This window comes from Monopterus albus, unplaced genomic scaffold (assembly GCF_001952655.1).
Source record: "Monopterus albus unplaced genomic scaffold, M_albus_1.0 scaffold2.1, whole genome shotgun sequence".
In the NCBI taxonomy this organism is placed as follows: domain Eukaryota; kingdom Metazoa; phylum Chordata; class Actinopteri; order Synbranchiformes; family Synbranchidae; genus Monopterus; species Monopterus albus.
In genome coordinates, this window is record NW_018127882.1 from 7790455 (window position 1) to 7810404 (window position 19950).

Below are 19950 nucleotides of genomic sequence, written 5' to 3' on the forward strand. Positions count from 1 at the left end.
CCTCAGTCAACCGGATCTCCACCTTGACCAGCCCAGGAGTGACTCCTACCCTCGCAGCCAGCCTACATCACTCCATGGACAATAACCCCTCTACCACTGTTGGTCAACACCCGGTGATATTCATTCCTTCCATTTTTGTATATTGTTATTGCACCCCTGTTAGCACTGTAAATAAATTCACTACTTGCACCGAAGCCAGCCGCCTGGGTCTGTTTATTCTCTGCTCGCTCACAGTTGTGTCGAGCTACCATAACATGTACATGCAGAAGAGGCCCGCTGATAAAGTCTACTCTGTTCTGTAAAAATGGACACAATGAATTCATAATTAATTAAAGGACATATTTCTTCATAGTTTATGCTCCATAGCTGATTGTTTGTCTTCCACGTACTGTAATTACAACTGATACAGTGGCACAATCACTGTTTTCTAAGTCCTGATAGTGATTGAAATATAGGGATATTAAATAAATATTAGGGACTTTATTCCTGATGTGGCTTTAAAATCCAGTCCCTTTATTTAATTAAAAGCAAATCACAAAGAAAAACATGCCAGTACAAGGCAGATGGGCTGAGCAGAGGAAATGTTTAAGCTTTAAGATAATTAGGATGTAGGCTTTAGAAAAAGAGCTGCAATTACACAAGAGAATATTTTTGTACATTCAGTATATACTTCATAAATTAAGATGTCAAAGCCATGGCATCAGAGACTCAAACATTCACACTGATTTCTGTAAAGTCAGTTTGTTATCTAAGGCTGTTGATTAAAAGAGATGTTAATTGATTAATTAAAGGGGAATAAAGTCACAAATTGACCTTATAGACTAAAGCTCAACTCCAAAGGGAAAATCTCTCTAGATCTTTGTTTCTGTGGCAAAGAGAAACTGGAGAGCTGTTGGTGGAGAAAAGATGGAGGGAGAAAACAAATACAACTATAAGGTGGGTGGCAGAAAAATAAAGAGAACACAGAGTGAAAGGGCACAGGAAAGTTCTCCTGCTTCTCCACAGTCCAGACCCGTGGGTGGAGACTGTTCCTCAGCTTTTCTCTGCATCTTGCTGAGTCATTACATTTTTGCAAAAAGATTCACTGGCTCTGTCACACTGAAGCACATGAAACAGCCAAGTAGCTTCTTTTTTTTTCTCTTCTGCACGAGTGAACTGGGAGAAGAGTGAGGCTGAGCACCTGGGAGACTGGCTGGGAGGAACAGGACCTAGTTTGCCTGGGGGTCTTGGGTGGGGGAGGGAGAGTGTGAGGCTGTTAGGGGTGTTATGTGCCAAGTTGTCTAAATGGAAATAGATGCTTCCTCAGTTGTTGTATAGCATAAAAACTTTCTGAAGCCACTGACATTACAGGATGAAGACAGGCCTACAGTAGACTTATCTAAGAAAATACCGAGATGAAGAAGCATAAAGAAAAAAAGTGGGACTCATTGGATTCATTTAGAGACGCAGCATCTGCAGCACTGCAGGAAACTAGTCAGTTTCACAGGAGGAGACCACTGCCCTACAGTGCCACTATCGGTTGACTGGTGTTTCGATACCATCTCCAGCTGAGGTGACATCCCAGCACTGCTGATGCTCCAACAGAGCAGGCAAAAAGAGGGCAACACTCTTAACTTTGTTTATGGACTTCTCTTTTTATCACTCTGCTACTTCTCTCTCTTTCTTGTCCTTTGTCCTGGGTCTTCCCCTGTATGACCACACAGCTAGACACACTGTTTAGAAACAGCCAGTCAGACAACTCAGACAAAGCATAAGGACCTGGAGGGCCTGGTGGAGACAGCAAAGGGAAAGGAAAAGGGCAAGTGTAGTTGCAGCAGTGTGTCTCAGACAGGACTGTCCTGACTCATCCACATCAGCTGAATCTATAGTACTTTGGTACTTTGTCTCTATGTTCAGTCGACTGCTTTCATGTTTATACAGTATGTCTGCTTAGTCTCCAAATCAGCCTTGTTTTCCTGCTTACAGTTCTATTTTTCATAAATCATATTATCCCCTCTCTAAGGCTAATGACACTGTTTTATAGATTTTTATCTATGGCTCTCTTAATTTTAAAAAGAAAAGTTCATTTAACTGGGTTGGTCAAAGTTTGTAGTAAAATCACTGGAGCTCAATTAAGCTGTCTGTCTGGCAAGCTCAGTCTATTCTGTGAGACAGCTCCCATCCTCTGCCTTCAGAGGTCCATGTCTTGTCTTCTGGCTCCCTTCTCAGGCAGCCGCTAGCCAGTACCAACACACATAAACACCCTCTGCTATTACTAGGGTAAACTCGGAGAAGAAGCTGTGATTGAAATACCTGCATGTGCTTAAAGCACTCGGTGCGGAAACAGTTTTTGAATTGTCTGTTTAGATATTTATTTTAGTTTTATGTTTTGCTCAGTCTGATGTCTTGCTGTGTTGATGTTTTTTGTATTCCTCTCTTTGCCCTTTGGAGACAATAAAGTTATTTTTGAATTTAATTAAACTGAATTAAGCGCATTGTTAGATCTTCTTTTCTTCCCCTCACTGATGAGATGTCTGCCTGCAAACAACGAGTTGCAGTTAAGTCTGACCAGTAAACTGTACAGTATCTTGGAACAGATTACATATATACTTTAATATACAGTTGTCTTCAAACAAATGTAATGCTGCATGAATCAATATTATGTATATATCAATAATGAATCCAATGACAACATGCAATATAAAAGGGGTCACTTGTCACAAACTCAGTGTGAATTATCACCAACTCTGCAGTCCCCCTCGTTTTACAGAGCGTTTTAGTGATTTTCAGCTCATTGTTTTGGTTTTAGGACCCATGTCTTTGCCATTTAGATTCAGTCTAACTTTACTCTTTTCCAGCTGCAGCAGTCTGATATTTACAGTGCAAAAAAAACCCAAAACCTATTTAATTTTTAATTCATACTTTTATGAATCAACTGGCATTTCATTTTTTTGGTAAGCAAAATATGTCAAAAATATGATTAAAATATAATCTCAACTTCTGTCACCACCTTTCCTTCCTTGTCCTTTAACCCCACCCTAACAGTTCAGCCTTCCTCCCATGATTCCCTTCTTCCTTCTGCTCTGTCTGATCCCACCACTGTAACCACCCCCAGCCAAGCCATTTTTAAAAGCTCTCAGCATCCCCCTTCCTCCCACAGCTTGTCTTGTTCTGCCAGTCACGCTATACTCTGTGACCCTGCTCAACCCTTCAGCATTCACTTACTCAAACCCATTCTTCCCTTCCCACCTCCTCCACCCCAGCTCTCACTGCTCACTCCTCCTCTTCCTCTCTGTCTTGCTCCAGTCCCATTAACACCACAGACACTTCACTTCCTATTTTCCATCCATCCAGTGTCTACTATATGCAGGCTGCTTGGTCATGCTGTGGCCTGTTGCAGCCAGAAGCAACTAATTAAAGTTCCTTCACCATTCAAATCACAGTTATCTGATTACAGTCTTCTGCTGCTAATTAAACCACCATCTCTCTGTGCTGTTCTTTTTCCCCATGAATTTAAACACTTTCCCTTTCTCTGTGTTCTTTCACATACATACAGATCTAGAGCAAAAACACTTAATGTGTTTACAGTCGTTCTTACAACTACATTCTGCTTTATGTTTTAATTCTCTCTGTTCATCCTTTATAATTAAACAGCAGCAGTCTGAGGGGTCGAACAGACAGAAAAGACAAAAAGCTTTCTCATTATCTAAGTCCCCTCGCGTTTGTCTGCTTGTCAGTGATTGTCTCTCTCTCTCTCTCTCTTTCTCTCTAATGGGCCTTTTTTAAAACACAATCTAATTTTATCCAATGATCCATAAGCAAAAGGCAAGGATTAGATGAAGGTCTGAAAAGATTAAGATACCTTTATGTAGCAAAAACTGTTACTTACTCTGTTAATCATCTTCCAACCCCTCAGATATTATGTTGTGTACCGGGGGTCAGTAATAAATCTAAATTATGACGTATAAAAATCATGTGTATTTTGATGTTGATTTTTTTTATGTAGTAGGTGATTATTACCAGAATATTCTTTAAAAATCTGTGTATTTACTGCAAAGTCAGCCCAAAACATTATGTTGCTTCTTTATGGTTAGTTGTAGTGGTAAAGTACTGACAGGCCTGCTTGTTTTACTCCTAGTGCTGTTGACAGAAACACTGAGAACTGCAGTGTCTCTTATAACCACTAGTGAGCAGCACATCTGTCTGAGGAGATATTTATCACTCCGGCAGGGACATTACTGAGCAACCCCTGAGCCCACATTAAAACCCTCTGAAGTGTTAAGACCATGGCTGTGTGTCGATAGAGCCTTTACTCAACTGCATAGCAGCTACACATTCTGTAATGCAGTCATGTAGTTCATAAATATTGACCACAGGGCTGAAATGGCAGGTATAAATCCTCAAGGAATGTCCTGGGGAAGATAACGGGGGAGATGGAGGGCAACGGCTGGCTACAGGAAACAGAGCAAGCTGCTGACAATCACCATGCTGCATCTGAGACACAAGACACTGATTATAGAAGAGAATAGAATATGTCAATGCAGACAGACATTTGTAGTTTGTGTTTGCATACCTTAACTAAACTTCATAAACATTCCCAAATCTAATTCTCTGTCAAACAAAGTTTCTGGTTTTCTTTTTTGGGGTCAAAACCAAAAACAAAGCAACAACAACAAAACAGTTTTTGGCTGAGAGCTGAGAGAAAAAGAAAACCTCATAAAATTACAGTAATCTCAGATTTTTCCACATAATTGTATTTAGAAAAAAAAGTTTTAAATAATAATTTGCAATAAAATGCACATTGCAGTTGCAAATGCTTGCCTGACTCAAAGGCCCTTTACGTTTATATCTGCAAACATGCACATATGCACATTATATGTATGTCTACAGCTCGTTTTTTTTATCTTTCAGAAAGGAATAAGTGCTTATTGATCTCTGATTACAGCATGAAGTGGTCTATACTGCCAGCACCTCTTGTTTATGACCAACCTTCATCATCACTGTCTCCCTCTATCATACCTGTCCCTCTGTCCCACACTGCTTGTTACTTCCTTCCCTCTCACTCCACCCATCCAGTTTCATCTCTTCTGTGATGCTTCATGATCACACTTGGAGACAAAAACACCACCTCTAGCATTCAGATTTTTTCTTCAGTTTTTCACCTCTGAAGAAAAGGCTTTATGTAGTTTGTTATTGGTATACTACTCAATGAATGCAAATACGCACATGTCATTTGCTGCCATTAGTTGGTAGCTGACTGTAAAATGTAAAGTGTGTGTCCAGATGGATGGATACAGTTAATGTGCTCTGCTGCCATCCGGTAGACTTGTTAAACTCACAGTCAACAAGCTTGTTGGCAAAGAGCTGAGCAACTTATAAAACCACATCAATAAGATTTCTTCTTTTCCCACCACCAATAAAATTTAGTTTCATTACTACTGTAAAAGGAGCAGTCATGTCTTCGACATTGCACCGGCAAATTTCTGGGAACAGACAGGGACTTAGCGCTCTTTGACATGGCTCACTGGTGTGATCCTCCTCCATGCTGTTTAAGCTCCTCACTGGCAGCAGTCGATTGTTCCATGTGTTTTGGAGAAGAAACACAGGAACCAGGCCTCTAGACCAACACTGGGAGAAGCTACAGGAAACTGCATATTAAACTTCAGTAAACAAAGGAATTATACAAAAAAGGTCAAGTTTTTGAACAGAAATACAAAATTCATACCTTAAATTTGGTAAATGCATTGATTTAATTTCAGAAAGTGCAAAAACTACTCAAGAGTTTAAAGAATCTTCTGAAGTAATCATCAATCTGCGGTGTCTTTAAAACTAAAAATAATGCACCAGAAGACAGCAGAAGCAACATTTGTGTAATTTTTTATAAACCAGAAACCTCAGTAGCAGCAACACAATGACCCCTTCACCTCTTTATGCTTCCCCTTACCTATGTGGCCACTTTCTTAATGGAAATTGATGCAGATGTCAAATATCTAATCTATAAGTCAGTGAGAGAAGCAATACGAGCTATGATTGTTCAATGCAACTTCGGTTCAGTGGTTGTCACTACATCTGTATGATATGTCACTGTTTGACTCTCGGTGTATGTGCGTGCGAGTCAGTGATATGATATTTACTGGAAAATTATGATGCAGTGGTACCTTTGCTGGAAGCATCAGCAGTTGCTGGAAACAGCAGCTCATTCACTTTTGTGTTCTGAAAAAAACAAATAATCAGAGACCTTTAAATGTCCATAAATACCCATATATACACACATACAATTACAACTAATTTGGAATATTTCCATCCATCCATCCATGGTCTATACTGCTTATTTTGTAGAGGGTGGCGGTGGGGCTGCAAACAATTTTAGTTATGAAATATTTCAGTGCTGCTGTTGGTAGGAGCTTATGTTTTTTGTTTTATCTATGTTGATTTTGAATCATCTCATCATGGCTAAGAATGTGTGAGGTGGGGGAAAAGAGATTAAGGATTTATTTTGTGGCATCCTTAACAAGGTAACACGCCACTAACCTAGTAAATACCTGCTAAATAAAAGAGGAAGAGATGGAGTGGAGACAGTGAGTGAGACAGTCTAAAGCCTCAAAAATAGATTCATACAGAGCTTAATCCATGTTTACAATGCTGAATGAACAATTGCAGTACAGAATAACTGTTACATTATTTCTGCTCGTCGCTTTCATTTCCCTTTATTGATCTAGTTAGAATGATAGATCCCATCACAGGCCTTTCTTGTAATTCTCTGCATTTATTGCCTCAACAAACAAAAGTCAAGAAACCAAATGAGATCGCTGGTCAGTGAGACAAAAGAAAGAACAAGTTTCATTCCACCCATTAACAAAACAAAAATAAAAGAAATCTGTACAGCTGAATTAGTACAGCAGACCTTTTCCTTGGCTAACCTTGGTACAGTAGCAGTGACAGATGAGTGCATTATGACAGAGACTTGTTATAAAACCTCTTTGAAATAATTTCTGGACACTGATTCAAGTAATATTGCTGAGAACAGGCTGCAATAATGAGGCATGATGGAAGATGAGTGAAAAGTCAGAGTGTTTGGCTCATTTGCTCCAGGACAGTGTGTATAAAATACTACTCAATGCTACTGCTGCTGCTGGATTTCTTGGTGATGATGATCCTGATAAGAACTGAACTGAAACCAGTGTACTGTACCTTTTAAAAGACATATGGTGAGTAACAACAGCCCTGTGGTCAATGGCATTAAGTCCTGTATTTTAGCACTACTGTAACAAAATATGGCTGCTGTCAAACATCATAACACTTTGCCATAGATTCGATCAGTCTGTCACAGTGTCGGGCACCTGTTCACACACACCCATACACTGTTATAGAAATAGTGGCAAAAGGACACAGGGAAGTGATCTTCAGGGATGGAAGTTAGCAGGGGACTAGGTCGTGGTGGAGGCTAAAGTGCCTCCATATCATTTTCCAATGAGAGCGGGGTGTGCATTATGTTTTAAAATGTTATCAGAGTTGTGCTTCTTGGGTGGGGGGGGCTCAAAGTTCATGTCTAAGTCATGTTGAGACTAAAGTTCCAGGTTTTAGTTATGTTTCATGTCATCAATAATGGGGGTGTTATAACTGTGGAACAGAGGCTGCATGAAGAGTCCTACTGTCCCAACAACACACACACAGACAAAGACCCACAGGAAGAGGCGGTCGATCACCATGGCCACATACTTCCAGTCTTCAATGATCTGCGGAGAGAAAGAGAAGTTAAATGTTAGAGTAAATGTGCTGCCAATATTGCCAACACAACAGTTGTGACATTGATCTGTTTTTATAAAAAGTGGAAAGACTTGATGTTGTCACTAATTATCATTGTCTAATCTAATAACCCACAAATCTGAAAGCTGCATTTCCAGAAAATAACACTAATAATCTGCAAACCATTTCAGTGTAATTCCAAAGAAAATGCACAAACACAAAGAAGCACAATTCCAAACACAACTACATGATATACAAAACACATGTGGCAGAGATTACATAAAGCAGTCCATCACAAATTACAGATGACACAGCCCAGACAATCAGCATTTGCAGAGTGTGTCCTTGCAGTACTACAATACAAATGTACAATTCATAATGTATTTTAACTGAATAATTTCCCTTTTACTATAAATCAATTAGACAAATGAGCTAAATGCTAGTGTCAGCATGCTAACATGCTGTTTAATTGGCAAAATTCCATGTTCACCACTTTAGTTAGTGTGTTAGCATACTACGATTTCCAATCAGCACTCAGAACAAAGTACACCCGAGGCTGGTGGAAATGCCATTAGTTTTTGCAGATATTTGGTAAAAACCTAAAGAAGTGGACAAATAAAAATTTTGACTTGGTCATGGCACTGTATGAAAAGTTAGGGAATCACCAAAGTTTATGCTGAGGAGGAGATGAATGTCTGTACCAAATGTCATGGTGATTGATCCAATAGCCATGAAGGAATTTCACTCTGAATCATAAATGTGAACCTTATGGTGGAGCTACAGGACAAGTGTCAATAGGCTTAACGCTCTGGGGACAATCACTGTCTGTTCCATGTCAATACTTTCATTTATTATATGTATGAGATGTATCTTCTCACTTTTAATGAGGTCCAAGATATTTCAGTAAGCAACAAAGTGGTGGACTGACCGATCGCCAACATTGCTACCCACAGAGCCACATCACTAGCATGACTGAAAGGTATATTGTCAAGGCTGCTATCCTGCCACAAATGTACAAATCTCTAAAAGTGTAATCAACTTGTGTCAGTAAGAAAAAGTAAATTGCATGAGAAAAACAAACAGGTGAGAGAAGCTTTCATTTGTTCATGTATGTACATATTTCTTCCACACACTTACCCCTTCATCATCATCCTCGCTCTTCATCTTTTCAGCGATGTAGCACACTCCGTCTATCGCATCCTCCAAATCAATGTTGCTCTTGAGTGTCATCCTCTTTCTGAACTCTGTGTTCTCTGGCAAGTTTCTGATCTTCCAGCCATAGCATTTGGCAGACTCCTCGTTAACAAAGAAGGACGAAGAGGAATCTGCCATTCCCGCGTGACTTCCTCCGTCCACGCCACGCAGCTTCTGGTCAGAGTATGGTCGCTTCTGGTGTTTTTTCCGGAACTTGTCACGGATGTTGGAGCTGCCGGGTCGCCGCATAAAGAGGTAAGAGGGGAGCTGGTACAGGAAGACACGCTTGACCCAAGGAGGCATAGTATGTGTACTTGGGGACCGATGGTGCACGTTAAGCACACAAACGCTGGTGACAATGGAGAAGGTGACCAGCACCATGGTAAACATCAGGTACTTCCCAATCAGAGGCACTGCTAAAGATGTAGGTGGTACAATCTTTGAGATTAGGAGCAAAAACACGGTCAGGGCGAGGAGGACAGAGATACAGAGAGTCATCTTCTCGCCACAGTCTGATGGGAGGTAGAACACCAGAATAGCAAGCGACGTGATCAGGATGCAGGGGATGATCAGGTTGATAGTGTAGAACAGAGGTTTTCTCTTGATAATAAAGTCATAAGTGATGTCCAGGTACTTGATGTCATTAGGGTCTTCGTTCTTACGTCCAGGCAGTGAGACAATATCCCATTCACCGCTGGGTTTGAAGTCATCACGACTGGCAAAATCACTGAGTAGGATGAGATCAATCTCAGTGTGGTCATAAGTCCAGGAGCGAAACTTGAGGGTACAGTTTTGCTGGTCAAAAGGGAAATCACGGACTTCAATTTTGCAAGCCGACTTGTAGATAGCTGGTGGTAGCCAGTACACCTCACCGTTGTTGGAGATCACGGCATTGGAGTAGTATGAGACTTCATAGGTCCCATCAGCACTGAGAGGTGGAAAAAGTGGAAGATAAGCAAAGGTAAGGGAAAATAAGTGCTTATGGAGACACTGGTTGCTGGTAAATCATATTAAAAGACTATTTCTCAGTCATTCAAACACATTTACAATGTTCACACGTGATACTGCAGATGCATATACTTTAAAAAAAATGAAACTTATGCTGCTCCTTTGCACTGAAGAGACTGTCTTTATCATCTCAAGGGAAGAGCTCTGCCTGGGACCCCACCACCACAAACACGCAAACAATCTGTCACAAATCAAACGCACTTGTTGTAGAGGATGATGTCTGGCAGCCAGATGTGTTGTGTCGGGAGTCGGATCTTCTTGATTCCTTCATACTCTTCAGGGTTCCACATCAATCTGTAGTCATGCCATACCTGATGAACAAGTGCACCCACCCACACACAAACAGATAAATGAATAAATTCAAAAATCATACTGCACATGCTCATAATACAAATACAGCTATATTACTGTATATATAGTACGTAAGCATATACAAGAACATAAAATCACACAGACTTTTACAAGATAAAACACATTCAACCGGACATATAAACACGTGAGTTCATGCATACCAAGACACACACTGGTGCAGTCAGCCTCTGGCCTGAGCTGACCCCACCAGTGAACCCAGCAGAATGTCCCTACACATTTTTCACACTGAGATGAATGAGGACACAAACCTGATTGAGCCAACAGTTGGTGGTCATGATCTGCTCCCTCTCATTCTGAAAGACACAGAAAGTAGATTTGAAGATGGTGTAAGATATGATTCCAGTATTAAAGGATAGCATCAGTAGTGTTGCTTTCGTCAACGAAAAATCACACAAAATGTGTATTGGATGTACTCTTGAGTCTATAAGGTAACAATAATATAATAAGATAACCTTGTTTGAAATGGGTTTGACTAAAAGAAACGTTTGGTTTCATCTATACTACTAGGTACTTATACTCTATAGACCAGGTTAAATAGAATTGCATTATTAAAAAGAGACTAAAATACAATTTTCATTGACTAAAACTAGACTAAAATGTCATCAGTTATCGTCAACTAAAACTAATAAAAACTAAAATGACAGCTTCACACAAAGACCAGACTAAAACTAAAAAGAAAACAGGCCGCCAAAAACAACTATAAGCGTCAGTGAGTTTTTATTTTTATTTTTTGTTATTTTATTCAAATTCTATGCAGAAACAAAAGCCAACAATGAATTTTGTGTATTGTTTTTGTGAACAGTGAACGTGCTCTTTTCTAGAGACCAGTTAGCCACACTGCTGCACTGGGTGACATGTTTCTTCCTCACATCTTATTTTGAAAAAGCAGCTCCAAAAGCTTAGAATAGTTATCCCTTTTTACAATCTCTGAAGTCAGCATGAGTCAACTGCACATCCACATTACGCTGTTCTGCAAGCTTCTGGCACAGGAAAGTAGCTCTCTTACTTAGGAGGCTGTAAAAAGGGATGGCTGTTTTTAGCCTTTGGAGGGCTGAAAAAACTTATACTCTACCTTTTGGACTACAAAGAAGGTCTATGACACAGACAAATGAGCTAAACCAGGCTATGGATTCACAGACATTACAGTGAGTACACAAAATACATGGCTAGTTTTAGTCTCTGTATGTGATAGAAGATCACCTGCATTATCCTTTAAGGATTAAAATCATTTCCACCATATGTGTTTTTCAATAATTATAAATTAGCGGGATTTGTCTCTATGAATCAACACATTAAACTGATTCAGATTTTTGTCTGTGTGCGTTTCCTCACCACGCTGATCAGCTGGGCTAGAGACACTTGGATGTAGATAGTGACCTGCTCGCTGTTGTTGACAGCTGGTCTGATCAGCTTGTTGTAATGCTCCGGTGACAACAGGTGACTCACCAGCCGTTCCTCCACCTCCGCGCACAAGGCAGCTGCAAACACTCAAGAATAAAAACAGTTGGAAAGCAAGAACCTTTAAACCACTGAGCAACGACAAACAGATGAGGGACCATAGATAGACAGTATTTGAAGAACCTGATTAAGTTATTGAACTATCTTTTAAAATGAAACCAAAAGGACTGGTGAATAAATATACCCCTATTAAACTTATATTAAAGGGCCACTCCACCAGTTTTACACATAAAGGTTTGGGTATTACAGCCAATTTTCAAGTGGCTGCTGGAATTGTGGCTTCAGTTTTTCCTTTTCTCTTCTATAAAGAAGTGTGGCATAAAATTAAAACCACATTGACTTGATATGACTATTAGAAAGGACTAGGCTGTTGCAGAAGTGCAGTATAGAGTGTAAAGTTGGGTTGGGTAAAGTTGCTGGGTATTCACTTTACCAGTAAATGCTAAAACACCAGATGAGGCTAAAATGAGAGGTTAATGCAAGTAGAGACATAGCATTAGGGAGTGTACTAACAGGTCTCATCTCTCTCACACACACACACACAGACACGGACTCCTGCCCGGCTCACTGCACTCTCCACACCTCAATAATTCATCAATGCTAAAACAAAAATGCCATCATCCCACAAGCACAGAGACTCAAACACCACCCAAGATGCTTCTCTGAGTCTTTCTCAGCCAGATAAAACCAACACATAGTCCCCATCACAACATGCAGGTACATGTAAAACCAAAGAGCCATTCAGACACACTGCTGCACCGCCAGTCCAGAATACACAGAGAAAACATCAAATTCTGCATTATGTGGGTTATTTTTTAGAGTAGTGAATTATTCAGTATGCATTACCATCTGTGGTGGCCTTTTGAGACAAAACAATTCAAGCTTCAGTTGTCTTTGGCTTTGTTCAATACACTGCCCATATCAGCCACATTATAAAAGATGTCACATGCAGTTCACATAATTCCACAGCCACATGGTGAAGTTTCATCCAAAGACTTCACATTGTATCTACTGCCTGAGAGATGTTTGTTTTTACTATCTCATGGAATTTCTGTTGGTTGTTTGCCCTCAAACTTAACATCCTCACAAACAAAGCTTCTGTCCATGAGGATAAAGCCAGATATTCTCTTACAGCAATGTTTTTTTTTAATCCGTCACAACCTCTCTTGTGTCTTTCTGTCCTCTTTTCTTCTCAGTAGTGACAGAAAATGTGGAGGCTGAGGACAGAAGAGAGACGATGCCAGCAGAAAAAAATGGTTTTTGTCTGTTTTCATCTTCTTTGGTGTCATTCTCATATGTAACCACTACTAACGTTTGTACCAGTGTCTTTTAAACAAAGCTTATGCAGCTCTCTTTGGCTTGAAAGCCGTATTGATCTACCTCTTCATCTGCCTCTTTCTTTCTCTTGTTCAAAGAGTAGCATTCAAACCACTGAACCAATGTAATGATTAATAGTTTACTATGAAGTGTTGACTTGTGCCAGGCCCTCACACATCTTGTTAAAAACTACAAGCTCAGAATAACCCCAAGACAAAATGTAGTTCTGCATATTTCTGCCCACTCACAAGTTTCACTCAGCGGCTACACAAAGGCAGAGTCAGGGTTGTGTGGGCATTCTGTGCATGCTAAATGAGGATAGCATGTAAATGACCCCACTTGCACTCCTAGTCATTGTGCATGTGTTTAATTAGCAAAATATCTAATCAGGGAAAGCCGTGTCACACATCAACACATTCACTACAGCATGTAGCTGATACTGAAAAAGACAGAAAGGACATGAGGCAGAAAAGTGTGTGTAATATGTCAGTTACGTTATAGCATAGGATTCTGGGAAAATACATGCTGAAATTACGTCAAAGAAAAACTGGGATGTGCAGTAAGACACAGTTTGCCACAGTGAAAAGAACAGAAGAACTGACGGGAAACCGAGTGAAACATATACATCCCAACACAATGGCCGCCTGGATTTAGTTGTTTAACTGTTCTGACAGAACCACAGCGATGCAATGCTTTAACTGAAGACAGAGCACAGGTGATACTGAAAAAGGCATAAAAAAAGACCACGTTTATAGTATTGAAGATGCTAATTTTAGAGTTTAAAAGAATGAAAGAACAAGAGAAAGAGAGAAACACTGCCCTTCACTTAGGGACATCAAAAAAAAATCATTTTCAGATAATTAAATGAAAGTTGGTGTCATAAAAAGTTGTACTGAACACTCCTCAAAACAAGGACTTGAGAAATGTTATTAACTTTGGCTATTCCTCCACATTACTTCAAATGTACCGTCTGCACACAGAGGCCATTCCTTCCATTCCAGTAGTGAGATCCGTTTCAGCACCACAGACTGCCCCTCAGAAGTTGCTTAACACTTTCAGCACTGGCCTGTTTTCCCATATCCCCTGTCTATAAGGTGGCTTAAACATGTCTTCAACAGCACGTGGATTTCGGGATAGATTTTTCCAGACCTACTCTGTTCAATGGCGTGAGATTGTGCTATTTTACAGTGGCCAGCCCCTAATAAAGCCCCATACGCAAAGTGAAAGCCCCCTGTCCGGTCCCGTCCCGTTGCGGGAGGACTTGAAAGGATTACTCACTTGCCATGGTGATAACCAGGAGAGCTAACGCTGCTTTCACCGGGGATGCCATTGCGTCTTCCCCTCCAGTTCGTCAGACACACGTCAACTTGCAGATGCAGAATATTTCCTGATGTACAGTAAGAAAAGAGTGAAACAAACAGAGGAAGACAGGTTTGGATTATAGCGGTTTCATTCCAAAGGGTTCCGCAGATGACGACCGGTTGCTCAGGCTTGCAGGCATGGAAAGGAGCACTGACTGTTAACGGAGCCCAGCTTTCTGCTAGAGCGCACCGGATCCACCGCTGGTCCTGGAGCTGTGATTGTGCGCAGCGAACACCGTCTGTAGAGTTGCCCTTAGTCTTTATTGAGCAATGCAAACAATGTTTTCCCCGGAGATATGGGCCAGGAGCTAGTAGGGATAAACCAATCCAGTTATCACCAAAGCGGCCATTCTTCAGATAAAAGATTTAAGCGCTGTGGTCCTCGCCCAGGACGCTCCCCAGTCAGTCACTTACACTCTCCGCCGTGGTGATCAACACAGTTTGACGCGTGTGACAACCAACGGGAAGGGATCAAAGTCATGAATCCCCCCTAAGGAAGACATTTAACACCCACCAGCAACCGAAACCAGTCTCCAATCAAATGAGTTTCTTTGTTGAAATTTTACTTTCAGTTTATCAAAATGCACTTTTATGAAGCTCAGAAGGGAGCAGCCAGTAGGAAGCTTTGGGTTGTGGCTAAAACTACGAAGAGAAAACTTAATCTGTTCATTTTTGAGGAAATAAAAATCAAGAGAATGAAGGTCGTAAATTGTTAAATCAGCAAAGGCCTTGTTATCACATTGGGGTGAGATGTTTGAGTTCTCTGCTCCTTCACTAAGGCAGGTTATGGTTACGGTGTGGGGGTCATCACATTTTGTATATAGCAAGCATCAGCTCTTGACAGCCCCCTGTATGAAATGCTACTGATCCCGGTGGTGCAATTGTCCACTGTTTCCCCACCACCATGGTCCCAATGAGGTCAAAGGTCAGGTTTAACTGCAGAACAACAGAACAGAGCTTGTCTTGCTAAAAAACACTGTGGTGCTGTTAGACAATGCTGTACTCAAGGGACTAACATCTGTTTAAAACAAAAGTGAGCATCTGATATGAACATGGACTGCAGTAGTCATACACTGAAAGCTGATGGCTAAAATGAGGTGTCACTGTAATTCATCAGATGAATTGCTCCAATTCATCAAAACACAAAGGCAGGCGTGGTAATAACAACACCAGGAAAACTTCAATAACTGTTAATTAAATATGATCTTGCCAGTCAGCTGAATATATTTCGCCTCTTCTCTAGACTATGAGAGTTTTATGTCAAGATAAATCAAATTGCAGAATCGGTGTCTTAACATAGATTAACAAGACTAACTGTAACAGGCAATCATTTTTTTAATGGACACCCCTGATGTGGTCAAGCAGCCTGTTGGACAAAACAAGTTAATATACTTTGTGTTGAGAGAAGGGTAAGAAGATTGTTGACGAAACAGTTCATCAGTTTGGGAATTATGATTTCACTTTGTTACCAAGAGTTCAATATAAAAAAAACAAAAATCCATAACACTTTCCTGCCTGAAGCCTGCAGCTGTAGACTAGTTTAGCATAAAGTTAAAGTATGTGCCAGACTATTTCTGGTTCAGAAGCAATGACGTCCTGCACTCATCTCCAAGAGTTCATAAGTCCTCCAAATTAAACAACATTATTTGTCTGCACCCTGACACACAGAAGTGTCTTCTGACCTGATGCCACTTACTGCAGGATGGCACCATTTTTCTATTCCTTCCAGAACTGTTATAAATCTCGGTTGGAAAATAAATTGAATTTATGATGTGACAATTCTATGAATAAGCCTTAGTGAGAATTTCATCATAATGGCTACAATAATAATCACTTGTTAAAGGTAGAGCATGATCAGAGTCATGCTTAAAAGAAATAGATGTTAACTTGATGAACACTGATCTCCCATCATCTGACTTCCTTTATAATTACTATAGCTGCTAAAAGGCTTTGTCACTTGTCATTTTGGGATTTTGCTGAAATGAATGATTCTGTTGGATCACTTGAGAGCACAGGCTCCTACTAAGTCACTGCTTCTCTTCAGTTTTTGTACAAACTTAGAGATGCAGGGAAGCTGATTGTTTCCTGTCTTTAAGCTAAACTAAACCGGGTTCTGAATTCATATTCACTGTTTAAACATGAGACTGGTGTCAATCTTCTCCTCTCAAGGAAGCAAATGAGCATATTTCTTTTACATTTCACAGATGCAGTGTTCTTGAGAGTTGGATCAGAGAGCAAAGCAACCAGCATCTGAATAAACCCTGTGCAATGTGTGACTCCTCGAACATGTGCAGTCAAGTGGAAATATTGGAACACCTGAAGTTTGGTCTAACTTCCTCCCTCATTTAAGCAAGGCATTTTACAGTTCACACATTTGTGCACATACACTCCATAAAATTAACCCCTAGTCAAGTACCAAATGGAATCAAATTGTATTATCTTCCCATCATCCCCCCATTAGAGCCACACTTGAGCAACATGCAAGCATCCGCCTCCCAGAGTCCCCACCCATCTCTCCTAATGAACATTATCTCTGCATCCTAAAAGCAATGCAGAGGAGCAGAGGGAGGCCAGATTTAATCAGAGCTACTCAGAGCTCAATTTTGGGTCTGCTGAGGCTCTGAAGACCAAGCCAACAAACACACGGACACTTTTAAAGGGTAAAATATTTGTTCCCATATTTTTTACATACTGTGACTGATAGCTGGACACACACAAACACAAACAGGGCATTTACAGACACACATGAACATGGTTTCATGTTTTAACCCATTAAGAACAATTTTTGTACGTTTTACATGAGTGAGTGCTGTCCATTTTGTAAAGCCTAACTTAAGACTGACCTTCCCTCCAGGTAGCCAGTGATTTCCATTCATTTTACTGTGGTACTGCATTAATGACATAAACTGTAAGATATGGAAGTAAGTAATCCATTAAAGTGAAAGATGTAGTCATATTATCACAAACATAGTCAAGCAAGCAAGAACTGCTTTTTAAAAAATCTTTCTGATTAATACATTGAAGTTTTGACAACAACATGAATAATAAAATGAATAATGATTAAATAATTGTTTCACTTTCAGGATCCTGGTATTGTTCATGCTGACACACTGTCACGGACACTTACAGTAAGTCGAATATGGTCACTCTTAATGTTACCTGTGCTTCTGCTTCTATGTTGTCAAGTCTGAATGTCTGCTGTCAAAAAGCACTAGTACATTAATGAGCTGTGATGTAGAAAAGCAAACTAGATGCAATCAAGAAGGTGAATCTTGTTGCATCCTGCTTTTTATATTAAGCAGTAATGTAACATAAACTGTCACTGAATGTGCTTGATTAGATCTTTTTTTTTCAGAACTGCATTTAGGTTTACAGACAGTGCTTGATTAATACCTCTGCTCTGTGCTCTGGACAACTTACATCTTTATAGTTTTATTATAGCACACTCAAATCATAGCAGAGTTACTATAATTACCAGTCTCAAACTTGTAAACAGTTTATGTCAGTTGTAATTACAGTGTGTGAGTTGCAGAACCGTAACCCAATAGGCTATACAGTTCCTACAGAAATCCCCAAAAAGATAAATATACAGTAGTTGTCTCATATCAACCAAATTCAGTCACTCACAGGAGCTAAACTTATATTTAATAGTGCTACATCAGGAATACACAGATGAAAGGACCAATGCTGCAATCACACAGCTGTCTTCTTGAATTGTCTGTGACTGTGATGTGAACACTCGATTTCCTAAAAATAGGATTTTTTCTCAAAGTTACCATCAATCCAATATTACATGAATGCAATATCAATACATAAAGTGCATAAACTGGAAACAGCAGCCTCCTGAAAGGTAAAACATCCATATAAAAACATAAAATACTTAGGAAGATGAAGAAATATTCTTAGACTGGGGTTAAAATGTGATCCTTTAATCCTAAATCCAATTAAAAAAACTCTCAAGTCTTAACCTCAGGGACTTGTCGTAGTGGTGAAGTGTTTGCATAATCATTCATCAGTTCACTTCCTACAGCAATATATCTTCTCTATACTCACAATGTCTTCTCCTCCACACACTCCTTGTGGTCACAGAAAACTCACAACAGCTGCATCATTGCATTGTATATCACTGGAGTGGATTCAGTTTATTCCTCTCCTCCCTGTCATCTAACAGTGTGTTTGTCTGCCTCCAGGCAGTGCAGTCAGAGACAGCGTGCCCTGGTGAAGTGGCCAATTCGCCACTGCGTTAATGTTTTCATAAATTCATATAACTAGGGGACATTTGTGTCTTCTAATGAGAGTATAAGATGGTGCTTTCTAAATTCAGACTGGTAGTCTGTCACAGGTGGTCACTGTCCTGCTCCAATGGGGCATAATCAGTACGATGGAACCTCCCAGATGTGTAGTGATGGATGCAACTCATCATTTATTTTTAGGTCTTTCTCATCTTCCTGTTGCTGCTTGTTCCACAAATCAGTGATTGCCTTAGGTCCTTATTTGTCTCCTCTAGCTCTCACTCCCTGTCCCTTTGCTCCATTCATGTGCCTTCTCCCCCTTTCACTGTCCGTAGCGTCAGACCATGGCTCCAAACTGCTTCTGAGTGTCCCTACTGTTGTCCCGTATCTTGCTTGATCTGGCTCTTGGTTGTATTAAAAAAGAAGAAGGTTTTCTTGGAGATCCTGAGGTCTGCTCCCAAATCATTTGAAAGTGTAGGAAGTGAACAAATATCTTCTCTGTTTCAACATTTCATACAGTACACAGTATGTACACTGTCCTTATCTGTTACTCTAACCATTCATATTGGAAACCATCAGAGGGTGCATAACTTTTGGTGACGCTCCTTACTGAGGGTCAAGGAGATTCAGCACTGCACATAATCCAGAGGTAACAACAATCTCACAGCCATGGAGCCCACACATAGTGCAGAAGAAATATGGCAGCATTACACAATCCAGCATGTTCCTGTGGCACAGTGTCCATGCTCAGAGACAAGCTAACTAGATGAAGAGAAGACTTTGAAGGGAAAAAGGTTGGTTATGATGAAGGCTGAAGACATTTAAATAGTAATAGTGCCTTGGTTTCTTCTTATAATGTAATTGTCTTAATCCCTCCATTAGGCCAGTGCCCAGGGCCCAGTGTTTACTCATACTACAGCTCTCAGGGAACTCGTAGGTCTGGAAAAAAAGTACACTATGGATACAAATCCCTGTGTGTGTGTAATGGCGTCTATCCAGAAGATGCAGCTTTACACTTATCTTAACATTTCCAGCTGCACTCACATGAATACGAAGACTCATGAATAATGAAGTTTAATATGGTCTTCTCTCTTGATCCGACTTGTGCCCACTCAGCACTAGACTGTGTGTATAGGTGGATCCATTAGACTCACTCGTAGTTAAGTGTATTAAATAGAAGATGAGTGGATTTAAATGGCTCAAAAGCATTTCCACTTCATATTTTTAAGCTTGGATTCTAAATGTGCCACATAGCTTCCTCCATTTTGGACTCTCTGGCTCTG

The 19950-nt window shown here is 40.2% G+C and overlaps 1 protein-coding gene across 2 annotated transcripts; it reads right to left on the reverse strand.

Moving 5' to 3' along the window:
• Positions 1-6650: 6650 nt before the first annotated feature.
• Positions 6651-14941, reverse strand: LOC109955725 (neuronal acetylcholine receptor subunit beta-2-like). Of its 2 annotated transcripts, XM_020592142.1 has the most exons (7): positions 14592-14941; positions 14353-14461; positions 11632-11786; positions 10548-10592; positions 10129-10238; positions 8863-9847; positions 6651-7715 (listed from the first exon to the last, which is right to left on the reverse strand). In XM_020592142.1, the coding sequence occupies exons 2-7, from the start codon at positions 14402-14404 to the stop codon at positions 7560-7562; spliced, it is 1503 nt and encodes a 500-aa protein (XP_020447798.1). In that variant the 5' UTR covers positions 14405-14461; positions 14592-14941; the 3' UTR covers positions 6651-7559. The 2 variants fall into 2 exon arrangements, with proteins under 2 accessions (XP_020447798.1, XP_020447805.1); XM_020592149.1 differs by having other exon boundaries at positions 11632-11777; positions 14353-14941.
• Positions 14942-19950: the final 5009 nt, after the last annotated feature.